Here is a 13,511-nt window from a genome sequence, read left to right as displayed (position 1 = left end):
ACAGAAACACAAAGAACACTAGCTACCACGAAACGGTTTCACGTTAGTGATTTTCGTTCATTTTAAAGTACTTTCTAAATATTCGACACACACAAAAAAAACATCATTACACTTTTTTAAACTAAATTGAGACGTTTTTTAATGTTGGGGGGAAAAGATAATTTACCAGTGATGAGGAAATTTTGTTTTTATTTATTTAACGGTTGACACAAAATGGAGATTACCGTCGTTTTTACTGAAAACTTACAAAAAAATGACCCGTATATTTATCTCTAAGCCGCTCCACCAACTTTCTCTCTTTCTCTCTCTCTCTCTCTCTTCCTCTCTGCACACACACACACACACACACACACACACACACACACACACACACCCCTCACTCTCTCTCACGCGCTCGGCGCCACAGCCTCTTTTCTCTCGCGCGGATCGTTGGAATACTCCTACTTCCGCTGGAAATGTGGCGTACAGCCGATTTGGATTCATCCCGCCAGTAGTTCATCCCGCTCCCAGTTTGACTTTCGCCCGCTCTCGGCAGTCGGCAGCGAGCAGCAGATCTTTTGAGTTTGGATGTTACTGTGATTGCGTCTCTGCCCAAATGACTGAGAGAGGAACCACCGGGAGACGCTGCTCTCCGTCCCGCGCCTGTACGGCGACCGTCGGGTAAAGTTTGAACGGCGGGAACGATGGTGGTTCATCTTCCGTGAGGTTTGCAAATTATATAAAAAAATTAAAAAATTACCACAGCGAGGAAAACACCATCTTCTCCGGACCAAAAGGGGACCTCTTTCTGGGATTACTCATTTACTGGATTTATTCGTAAAACATGAAGACTTTAATTGTCGAGGGTGAGTCACGGAAATTATTTGTAAAAAGTTGCATTCGACGAATTCGTCGTTGTTTATTTATTATACATAGTTTAACTGCCGCATCTATACGCAACGCGCATCTCCAAATGTCTGTCACGGACGCGCAAGGTTTTATGTGCTCGATACCCTGTACATAGGCTATTGCACGTACTCAATCGCTTTGGCCGTATATTCATAACTCTATCTAAAAACGACGATTTCGTACTGCCCCACACTTCGCAACGGGAACGCGGCGCTTCGTTTATAACGCGTTCTAGTTTGACGCGTCGTAAACAGACAGTCTGTCCCGCTGAAAACGGTCTACCAGGAAGAATCACAATTGCTTTGGCTCGGCACGGGCTTAAACGCGTTCCCCAACTCGTTATCGCGCGTTCCTGGAGGGCTTGAGTAGGTTTACGCGGGGTGGTTTGGTCACGGACGAGGTCGGTTGGTAGTTTCCTAACGGATGCGAGACTCTTCCAGTTGTTGATGAGATAGAATCGAAGTATTTTTATTTTTTTTTTTACATTTCATTATTTCTCATCCATTTTTAATATGCGTCTCATTTTAGGCGTCAGTCGCAGGGAGGTGTCAGATACAGTGCGTTTTGCCAAGTAGCCTAGTTGAAGTCTATCTGAGTTGTCTCATCTGCGGTCCTGTCTACTTATTTGCATATGATATTTGGGGGAGTGGCCATCGGCTTTTACACCTGAATATTTAATTACGAAGGCCTGTGAATGGGAGCTTATGAGGATTGAAAATAGCTGTTGTAGGTAATTGATAGTTGTTTTGCGTTGGTGTTGGGCTTAATTTATCACACAGTGATTAAATAAGAAATATACTTCAGCGTTTTTCCTTATAGTGCCAGTATCTAAATAAATGGATGCTAATCTTACATGTGAGGCATTGTCTTCAACTGCGTCCTGTAGTGAAATAAAGTAGATAGATTAGGGATTAAAAGTTTTGATGCTGTATAATAATAATAATGATGATAAAATCGACAGCCTTTGTGTTTGTCTTGTTAAATGTTAAATATGAATACGCTGAGTTTAGTCATTGGAAATGAGCACATAACAAGGAGTATGTTATTTATTACAATTACAATAAGTAATAGTAATAAAAAATTAGACTTTATTCTATCAAGACTCATTATAAGTGTTCAGCCTCACATTTAGTTAGCATTCTACGCCAGGTGAATTGAGAAAGACGTGGTGCTGAAATCAAGAACGTAAAGCCCGAGAGCCGAGTTCAGCTTCCTGTTTTGCTGTTTCCAACCCAAAGAGGACAGCAGAGCTTTATTAGGGCACTGTAGAAAATGGTTGAAACACACTGGTGCTGCGTTACCCCTGGTCTAATTAGGATTTAACAAAGCATCGCCGACGTTTGTTTTGCTTGCACCTGTGAGCTTGCGAGCAGCTCTAACCGAAGATCACGTCGCGAGATCGCGAGAAGCTTTGGGAGGTGCCGAAAAGCAGCAGTGCTCCACCCTATACAGCAGTGACTAAATCCGTAAAGCTCCAAGGATGGAAGCAGCTCACTGCACAACTCTCATCCAGCGAGTGCAGCGCACTCTAGATACTTTCTTCGCCACAATGCGAAAGGTATCGCAGGAATTCAAGAGATAAAAAAAAAACAGGTTATGCAGCGTTTTGCGCATGGCCATCTTGCGCTCTCTCTTCTCGCGCTGTGCTTTCTCACAGGAGTTGTGATGTTGTTCAGGATGCCAGATGGACTCGTCCTTCTCACTGTTTGGACCCATCGGGTATCCGTGGCCCCTCCCGCCTCGCTCTGCTAACCTGATTGAACTGAAACCACATTAAATATTCCATCATAGTGAGACGGAGAGCGTTAAGGATGAGAAAGAGGGGTAGTCTAGTCGCGCAGATGGATTTGCTGGGGGTTGAGAGAGGGAAGGAGAGGAGGAAAAGAAAATGAATGAGGCGTCTTCATTTCCGTACTGTGTTGTGTGGAGGTATTGATATTTGGATGATAAATGACGCGTGTTTTTGTTTTTGCTGTGGATCCTGTAATTAAAGCTGGAGCAAGGCTGTGTTGAGTGGCGACCGACAGCCCACTCTGAAAGCTTTTCCTCTCTCATTTTCTTTGTTTGTCTCACTTTTGCCCCTTTTAAACAGTGGTCGACCATACAGTGATATGATTCATTTCAGAATCAGTGAGCAATAGCATAGTTTATATCTCACTTAAATGGGAAAAAAAAAGAAAATACTATTTCAGTTTTTGTACTGTCAAGTGTCACTTGCTGTTTCTTTGTAATTAACTCTGAAAATTACTATGAAGTTGTACTATAGAACATTTTAGTGGAAATTTAAATACTAGACCGAGAGAGGTTTAAATGGTTCTGCCTTGAAGCTGGACAATGATATATACAGGTATTTTGTATTATATTGTTGCTAGATCTTTTATTGTTCATCAGGCAGATTATGAAATTCTGTATTTCTTTAAAATGCTGATTTAAAAAAAATATTTGGAAAAAAAAATATTATTATTTTTAAAAATTAAAAAAAAAAAAAAAAATAATTAAAATAAACATTCATTAATCAATTATCGAAGAAGTCCTTAGCTGCAGTAGGTTTTTAGTGGTATGACTGTTAAGCTTTGAAATAAAGACAAAAGCTACCATAAACCATCTGACTTAGCACTAAGAAGTCTGGAGTCATAAACAGAATGATATATTTATCCGCTCGAAAATCTTCCCATCTGCTAAAACTCACACTTTCTATTTGCACTTGCTTTCACATTTAAATATGGCTCATTTAGGTGCAACCAGCCAGGTTTGACATCATCAACCAATGCTTTTGGCGCAGGTTTAAGGAATGAGCATCTATTGTGTTGTTGCGTGTCTTGCTATACACTGTCAGCAGCAGATTACATAAATCATCACCTAATACAAAAGAAGAAACCCGGTGAACGTGGTTGGCTGTAGAAAGTGAGCTCTGAAGCATTTTAGTTAGAAGGCATTGTTAATAGAGAGATGTGTGTGTTTTTAAGCTTATAGCTATTGGGTGTGCACTTCTGCTTGTGTCTTGAGTCGATGTCTGAAGAGGGTTTTTCTCCAAGAGATTTCCGAAAGGGAGCTGTAAAGATTCCATTTCCTTCCAGTCAGTCAAAAAAATGCATTAAAAGTGCTGAAAATATTCCAGCCTGCAGCTCTCCAACACGGAGAGCTAATTCATCGCGGTTTGGTTTTAGTATAAAGCTTTGTCTTATTACTTTCCCTCAGACTGTCACTCTCAACAAGGCCCTCTTCAGAACCATCCATATTTACACAGACAGCAAACAAGCCATTTCCACTCCAGTCTCCTATTATCAACCAAATGATGTGGATGATCAGAATACATGGCAGAGAGCAGCAGACTCACAGAGTGGCTCTGTCGGAGGGAGGCTCGTTCTGCTGAGAGGTCTCTCTGATACAGAGCTTCATCTGCTGCTCGCAGGTGTGGAAAAAAGGGTATCAGCTGTTATGAAGTTGCATGGGTTGACGTAGCATGAATCAGACTAGCTGTGATCTGGATAGTGCTGGGATTTCAAAGATCATGGTAGGATTTGGTGATATTTTTCCAATTTTGTGCAATGACGTGCAGTCTGTTTGTTCAGAGGTTTAATGTTAAGAGCGTCATTGTCAACAAATCAAGTCTGCTTGATATAGTACTGGATTTCTTTTTGTTGTTGTTCTTGTGTGTAGTTTGAATCTAATTTATTTTAAAATTATATATATATATATATATAGGAAAATAATCAGTTGTCACAGTACCAAAATCTCATACGATACCAGTAAAAATCCATGGTTCTCGGTACTAAAGCAAAAACACATTAATTAAAAAAAATGCAAAACACAATTTTCATTGGTGTTTTTTATTCCAAATAAAATGTACAAAAATCTATGTCATCTATGTCAAAGTCTATGCGGTTCTGCAGATGTCGTTTAGGTATTTATGTCCAAATTGAGACATGCGTTTATGTAGTAAACAAAACCGCAGAGAAACTCAAAACATAGGCCTACAGGATTGAAATTTGAATCGACTTTTGCAGCTCAATATTTACAGATACCATACCAAAGTAATGACCTACTTTGATGAATTCATCCAAACTTTTATAAATGACAGAACATGCCACGTTGAACTGAAAATTCCATTTTTAAACTGGATTCCACGATCCCATCCGCGTTTTCTGCATCGTGGAGACCATAGGGTCATATGCATCAAAAACAAAAGAATTCTTAAAAACACAAACTGTTCAAATATAGTTTACATATGTATTCAATATTGCATACTATGATAAAGTATTGCGCACACACACACACACACACACATGCATATAAATATATATATATACTGTATAACATATATAACTGTTTTTTTTTTTTCAAGAGAGTTTGCAAGGCTACAAATTGGTTCTTGTACAGAAAGCAGCTGAATTTTCCTGCTGTGTATTTTAGGATAGTGAAGTTATCAAGGTCAGTAGTCTTTCCATGTTTCTGCCAAATAGCATTCTGATTGACGGCTGACCTCAGACTTACTGCTAAATATTGCATTTAATATGTAGAAACAGCTGAAGCAAGATGTATCCAGGTACGATAAAGGATAATTCAAAATGGCATTATTCAGTTTACTTTAGATTGCTTTATGTAAACAAAATCAAATCAGCCTCTTGGCTTTTGACAGCAGTATAAAGGAGGCCATTATTAGAGAGATCATGTCTAATTATTATCGCTCCTATAAGTGTGATTTATGTTTGCTCAGAGTAAGTTGTTGAGACGGCTGCATTATCAACAATCAACAAGAGAAGAGACAGGAAAGGCTGCACCTTACTGAATAGATGGGAAGCATGAATGAGTCATTGGATTTAAAGGATGGAGAGTAAATTGATCGCATTCATGTAGAGCAATAACAGTTATAAGAAGAAATTATAATATGATGATATAAGTTGTATATATGCATTTCACTTTTCTTTCCTGCACGAAAATACTGAAATACCTTCTCTTTTATTAGTAAGACGGTTTTTGCTCCTGTCTCAGATTTTTAAAAAAAAGACCCCAGTAATCTCAAATGTGTTCTCAAAATAAGATCCGATTTATCCGAGATTCCAACAGGAAACCAATTTGTACTTGTACTGGGGATTTTAAGAGGGACGTTTCTGATAAGGTACATGTCTAAATATGTTACTTAAATCTTATGAGCTATGAAAGAGAAACGCTAGAGCAATTTTTTGTGTGGGTATGTCCTTGACACATTATGTAATTGTATGGATTCCAAAATAATGGAAACACGTAGGGGAGAAAAAAGAAGAAGGATACTGAAAATACCAGCTTCCTATATCTTGTGGGCTTCAAACTGTCAAAGCTGTATGTGGCTAATGCCATGTTATGCAACATTTGCGGATTGAGTTTTGCCCTAAAAAATTAATAAATAATTCCATTCCGCATAGTGTGAAAAGTATCGCAGGCGTGGTGAGAGACTCAATAGATGCTCATCAAATCCAATGAACTGAATCCACTGCAATAGTTTCATTTATTCAGGTAATCTCACATACTATTGCATCAGATGAGCTCTGTGTTCAGCAGAATGACCAAACCGCATCAATCGGGTGACCTTTACAGATGCAGTTTAATGATGCTTGGCAATCTTTTGGTGACATGGAATGTGTTGTGCGTGACAGAATGAAGATATTGTTAAGTTTGAAGTTATTCTTAGCAAAATAAGCTTAGAAGTCATGCATAAAGGTATGAAATGGTGTTACCAGCCGCTATAAATTCTCACTCGTGGAAGCTTTTGACTATTAAAATGCTTTGAGCTATAGCATGGAATGAAACTAGAGCAACTTTCAATTTGAAATTGGGGAGAAATGAAATCTTTGAGGACTGGCATGATGGTGTTGGACCGTTATGTTACATTTTATATAAATTTTATATAAATTCTGCATGTTTTAAAGCCAGAGTTCCAAATGTTATTATTCTGTGTAAAATGTTATATTTTCTACAACAGGAAAGTGGGGTATGACAAAAATTATAGCATGTAAATTTATGCATCTTTCATGAACTCTCAAAGGACTTGCTACTGCCAATATATCCACAACATGTTGCTCTGAGTATGTAAGAAATACGACTGCTGCACACGTTTTAAACAAATAAATTTGAATTAATGTTTTTTTTTGGTTTAAAGGAATACTTTTATTTGCACCAAGACCAAAATACAGTAAAAACCTCATGATGCAATAAATGTTTTTCTCCGATGCATGTTGGCCACAATTATTGGCACCCCTAGTGATTATGAGCACAATATCTTTAAGTACATGCCCATTCATGTTTACATTTTTAAGCTCACCGGGTTGAATAGTAGCATCTTGCCCCTTTTCCCCCTCACTCTTGACATTGAGCAGCCACGTTCAGTTTTAATTGCATGTTTTCTCACTAAACTAAATTATTTTTATTTTTATTTTTGAAAATACAAAATATGGTCAGGGACGGTGTCACGTTGGGCGAGTGACGTAACTGGTGTTGTGGCTTAACACCGGTATCACTGCCAACGTTGTCTATCGCAGCCTAATGACTAGGAGCAAGAAACTGTACGTACACGACTTCCTGATTATAAAAACGAGGAACATAAAGGAGCATCGCCCATCACAAAGAGTAAAACCAAGTTCCGATGTGCGGAACAGGATTGTTGAGCTTCACAAAATAGAAAGTGGTTGTAAGAAAATAGCTAGAGCATTGAAAATCCCCATTTCCACAATCGGGGCAATAATTAAGAGGTTCCAATCAACTAAAGATTTTACAAATCTGCCTGGAAGAGAGGATGCGTGTCTATATCAGTGCACGTGGAGGAGGAGAGTTTGAGTGGAGAAAAACTGACCAGGGATCACAGTTGGAGAATTGCAGAAAATAGTCTTGGGGTCACAAAGCCTATATACAAGACTCTACATCATCAACTCCAGCATGTTCAGTTGTCAGACATGGCTGGAACTTCAAATGTCACTGGATTTTATGGTCAAATGAAACTTAAAAAATAGCTTTTTGCCAGCAAACCCAACAGATGGGTTTAGTACAAACAGAGATAAATACCAAATGCCCACAGTTAATATACCGCTGGATCTTTAATGTTGTGGGCCTGTTTTGCTGCTGGTCCAGATACATGGCATCATGGATTCTATTAAATATCAACAGATAAAAAATCTAAAGCTGACTGCCTCTGTTAGAAATCTTAACATGAGTTGTGTTTGGATCTTCCATCTGGACAATAATCCAAAACAAACATCAAAATCAGCGCAAAAGTGGGTCACCGAGCACAAAATGAAGCATGGAGATGTCATTCAGATATTATAGGAGATATTAGAGCTGTTATCTTGGGTAATGTACGTTGCAGAAATTGGGTGCCAATAATTATGCCAAACATGAACTAGAGAAAGCATTTTATTTCACGGTAAGACATCCCCCAAACACACTTTCAAATTTATTACTATAATGATAGGTTAGAATTTTGTGATTTTAATTTTTTTTTAAACAATGCAAATATTTAGCCTTTGCTCATATTTACCAATCATGCCAATATTAGTGGAGAGCACTGTAAAGCAGCATATTAGAGTGATTGACGCTGAAAATGTATTAAAAATCTTAAATACTAATTAGTAAATATATATAATAGGCAACATCTGAAGTGGATCATAACCTCAGAATTGTCCTAAAATTGTCCTAAAACCACAATGTGTTCTTAAAACCAAAACTTTGATGAACTATTTTGATCCACATCAAATGTTGACTTGTGCGTATGTGTATCAACCACAGTATAAGTGTCAAAAGCAAAACTGCATTGCACGTTCTCTATACATCATACTGTCCAGCTCTATTTTACACACCGTTATACTTCTGTGTTAATTAGCCCTCCTCCCGGGCAGGTACGTTTGATCAAAAACTTTGTCTGCATTAAATTCTGCATAAACGATCATATGTAAATGTATTTGAGTGCCTGGGAGGAGGATCTAATTGCAGCGAACACGGCGCCTTGGAACTGGCAGCGTAATTGACAAGAGGTGGACATGCAGTAAAGCGTCCCTCTGAGGATTAGCTTAGACTCTATCTCCAGACAAACACCACTTTCTCTCTTTCAAAGCAAACACGAAAGCTTTAAGCTAACAAGTGAGCCTGCTCTTCTCTTTCAAGCCGTGCTAGCCATTCTCTATTCTGAGGCGAAGATTAATTAATGGTGATTCAGCTTCCTTTTTTTCTCATTACAATACTCGAATATGAATGCTACAGCTAGCCACCATTTTTAGCCGAACACACGCCCATGGTAATGAAACATTTATCCTTTAATCTGGAGAGGAGAGGTCTCTGTGAGTAGCTGAATAGAGCTCGTGATGGATGAGCTGGTAAATAGTTAATTAGACAGAGCACAGGACGACCTTAAATTAGGTGCATGACTGGAGCCTTTGTCCGGACCATAAGTCAGTGTCGTCTCTCCTTTTCTCATCCGTCTCACCATTTTTCTCTTCGCGTGTCTTTGTTTGGTCCTCTTCAGCCACCTTTACATTCAGTTTTTCTCTGCTTGCTGTCACTTTTCTGCTTCTGTTATCACCTGGCAACCGTGATTCTTCAGACCTTTAACACCACAGATCCATTAGGGACAATCTTTTAGCATCTCTTTTAGAAATCAGCACAGTATATATATATATATCACTGTACATCCTATGTACTGTATATAATGTGGGTGCGAGGGGAATAAGGCAAACACGGTATCATTTTACATTAGGTTATCCTTGCTAAAGAACTGACTCTTGTTTGGATCTGAGACTAGAATATGTTTCACATATATAGATAAACAAGCACACTTCAGATATCACACAAAACCGTAGCGTATCACACCGATATTGATTGTTTCTCTGTTAACTGATACTGTTGAATAAGGCTGAGAATTTAATCAAATGTGGACAAAGGGCGCATGTAAGAACTGTGTTTATCTTTTTGCTTCTATCTCTCTGGCTTTAAATGAGTATATCTCTATAGGTGCGGATCAAAACATTCTCCAAAAGCTCCTTTTGGAGAAACGGTCCTTATAAACAACAAAATACTTATTCCCTTTTACTCAGCTTCTTAATAAAATTCAGAAGTGCAAGCGTTGCTCATCTTAGACTTTTTTTTTCCTTTGAGAAAAGAAAAATCAATGAGTAAGAATCAGACAGATCGACAGAGAGAGAGAGAGAGAAAGAGAGAGAGACAGACGGATGGCTAGACGGAGAAACAAAGGCACAAAGTGAATGGTTGATATACCCATCGGAGAAAAAAAATAACATTGTAATAAAATGAAACAACAGAGTGTGAAACAGAACAGAAGACAAAAGATCTTGTTTTTCATCATAAGTATGGTTTGAAACAAGCAATGTATCTACATTAGGAGTCAGGCCTGAGCGGACAAAAAGATATTTAGACCATCATTCGTCTGGTTGGAAAGGACCGAAGTGTGGCAGAAGAGAAAGCAATGTCTGACAGTGAGAAACTACATGGATGTTTCACTGCATCCGAGCAAATGACTTACACACGATTACAAGGATCTCCACCTTAGTAGAACAAATGGCATTATTGCTATGGGTGATTTTTCCCGCACTGTGCACATAGTGACGGGTGTTTATGCGAGAGAATGAGGTGAACTCAATGGAGATGTTCTAGTGCATGATAATGGAGTTTTCTGGGCCATTCCAGATTTATCGTTCTAGACATAAGCAGAATGGAAAATTAAAGACATAACAAACAAAAAGTTTAACTGAAGTTTGAAAATTTGTAAAGAAAACCACAGCGCTTGCAAAACTCGCTGCTATAGTGTTATGGGTAGTTGACGTTTGTGTTTTGTGAGGTTAACAGACCTGATATGTTGTTGCTAGGATGTTCTGGATGGTTACTGTGTAGTTGTTGGGGTATTTTAGGTGGTTATTAGCGATGCTGCTGTGATTGAGGTATTGTTCGTGTTGTTAAGGTGTTTTGGGAGGCTGATAGAGATGGTGTGCTGTTGCTAGGGTGTTCTGGGTGGTTGCTAAGATGTTGTTATGTATGTTTGTGTGGATGATAGAGATGATGTGTTGTTGATGTGGTTTTCTTCGTGGTTACTAATTGGCGATTGTTAGTGTTGCTATGCCGTTTCTGAGGTGTTCTGTGTGGTTGCTACACAGTTTTTAGTGTATTCTTGGTAGTTGTTAATCTTGCTATACCGTTTCTAGGATGTATTGAGTGGTTGCTAAGAGGTTCTTGTGGAGTTTTGTGTCCTTAAGAGATATTGTGTGATTACTATGTTTTTTGGGGGATTCTAAGCGGTTTTTAGGGTATTACGGGTTATTTTTAGTGTTGTTTGGGTGGTTGAGCCACTATGCTGTTGCTAAGTTTTTAGGTATATATGTTGCTATATTCAGGGTGGTTGTTAGCATATGTGTGCTCTTGCTAGGGTGTTATCTGTGGTTGCTTATGGAATTTTGTGTAGATGAAGATATTGTGTGGTTGTTAGTCTTGATATACTGCTACTAGGATGTTCTGGGTGGTTGCTAAATAATTTTTAGGTATTTAGGTGGTTGCTAGGGGATTGTTAGAGAGTTTTGTGAAGATGGTAGGTAGTTGTGTGGTTTTAGGGTATTCTTGGTGGTTGTTAGTCTTGCTATACTGTACGCTAGGGTGTTCTGGGTGGTTGCTAGGCAATTTTGAGGGTGTTTTGTGTGGTTGCTAAAGGATTGTTATGGCGTTAAGCATAGATGACAGAGTTGTTGTGTTGTTTCTAGGGTTTTGAGGCAGTTAGGATATTGTGAGTGATTGTTAGTGTTGGTATGCTGTTGCTAGGGTGCACTGAATGGTCCCTATATAGATGTTGTTATATTCTGGATGTTTTTTAGTGTTGGTATGCTGTTGCCAGGAGGTTGTTTGTGGTTTTAGGGTATTTTCGGTGGTTGTTAGTCTCGCTTTACTGTATGCTAGGATGTTCTGAGTGGTTGCTAGGTAATTGTTAGGGTGTTTTGTGTGGTTGCTAAGGGATTTTAAGGCGGTAACTGTAGATGATAGAGATGTTGTGTTGTTGCTAGGGTTTTGAGGTAGTCAGGGTATTGTAGGTGATTGGTATGCTGTTGCTAGGGTGTTATTGGTTGTACTAACTGATTGTTAGGATGTTTGTGGAGGTTGATGGAGATGTTATGTTGTTGCTAAGGTGTTGTTGTTGGTTGCTAAGTGGTGGTTAGGCAATTCCGAGTGGCTGTTAGTGCTGCTATGCTGTTTCTGGGTTGTTTTGAGTGGGGAAAAAACCCACTGGATGACAATTCAGCAGAGAACAGTCATCTAGAAAGCTGTAGTTGACTAAAAGGAGAAGGTGCATTGGAGAAGCTGCCTATACTGTCACCAGCCTTGAATCCAGAGAAGCCGTGACAGCATACAGGCTTAGATACAGACAGAGCCGGACAGCCTGTGCTCTTTACTGCACACAAAATGAGGCAGAAACAAAGCTAGACTCCCTGACCTTATGCCCTAACTGCACACAAATTAAAGACACAATGTTTCCCGGGTTTGTAAAGAACCTCAGAAACTCATATGTCTGTGAGGTCTGATGTGAAATCTGGCTTACAGAGAAAAGGCCAACCAGCGGGACACAAATGTCATGCTGAAAGTGACCTGCATATTAGATAAAATACACTGATTCAAAGTTCTGACCTGGTTTGCTAAATAAACTAATAGACTCGCTATACTTTATGGACATGAAGTTGCTCTTTCATTTGTAAGACTTAATGGAGTTCAAGTATCAACTTTGTTGCCTAAAATCCCTTAAAATAAATGCAAATGAGTCTATTTGCATACCATAAGAGTGTGGAGCTACAAAACGAATTTGGACGGCGTAGATCAATTTGGACTTTAAAGTATCGAATGGAAAACATTTGAGTTCATACTGAGATGTCAGGTTTTGTTTGCAGAGTTAGCCGGTTTATTATTACAGTATAAGTCACTGTTTTGTTATTCCAAAAATGCATAGTTCAATGAGTGAAACAGAAAATGAGCAAGACAGACATGTTTGAGTGAAGAGACCGAACTCTCATTTACAAAAGTACCATTAAGCCAAAGATAAACACGACAAACATCTGATAAATAGGCTGGCATGTCTTATTCTAATAATGAAGTCTCTGAACACACCATCAGATGTGACTTCATAAATCCTTTTTAATGAAACGCACACATGCACATACATACGCGTGGACTCACTAAAAAAGGCTGGTAATTGCGGTGTTGAAAAACATCAGGTAGACGTCCAGTAATTAGGAGATTATATCCACATAGCCAATGAAAGGAGGTGAAATCGCTCGGCTCTTCTCAGACCTCTAATGGGGTCAAAAACAGCTCGATAAACCCAGCACTTGGCTTTCAAATCCACTGCGAGCAGGGTGAAAGGGGAGATGTAGGGGCAGGTGAGGTGCTCGATAAGGGTACAGATGTTAAAGTAAACATGAAATCAAAATTGACCACATTGACTTTCTTATTACATGTTCCTGATGATATTTTGAATGTTTGATCAGGGCATGTTTTTCAGTGAATTTGTGCAGGCAAAATGAGGCATGATTGATGAAAAGAGCGGCTGGTTAGACCAACTTCGCTCATTTAGACTGCATTCATTCACTACTACGATTCAGTCTAAATTCAAA

The 13,511-nt window shown here is 38.9% G+C and overlaps 1 protein-coding gene across 1 annotated transcript in view; it reads left to right on the top strand.

The window, feature by feature from the left end:
* The first annotated feature begins 345 nt into the window (after positions 1-345).
* rtn4r (reticulon 4 receptor) overlaps positions 346-13,511 on the top strand; it is a 70,645-nt gene continuing 57,479 nt past the window's right edge. Inside the window, exon 1 of the mRNA XM_043238185.1 lies at positions 346-845. Within this exon, the coding sequence (XP_043094120.1) occupies positions 824-845 (22 nt within the window). The 5' untranslated portion in view covers positions 346-823. The remainder of the gene's footprint in view (positions 846-13,511) is intronic.

This window comes from Puntigrus tetrazona, chromosome 5 (genome assembly GCF_018831695.1).
Source record: "Puntigrus tetrazona isolate hp1 chromosome 5, ASM1883169v1, whole genome shotgun sequence".
Lineage (NCBI taxonomy): Eukaryota > Metazoa > Chordata > Actinopteri > Cypriniformes > Cyprinidae > Puntigrus > Puntigrus tetrazona.
The sequence above is the reverse complement of the archived record's forward strand: the minus strand, read 5'-3'. Positions and strand labels throughout refer to the sequence as shown.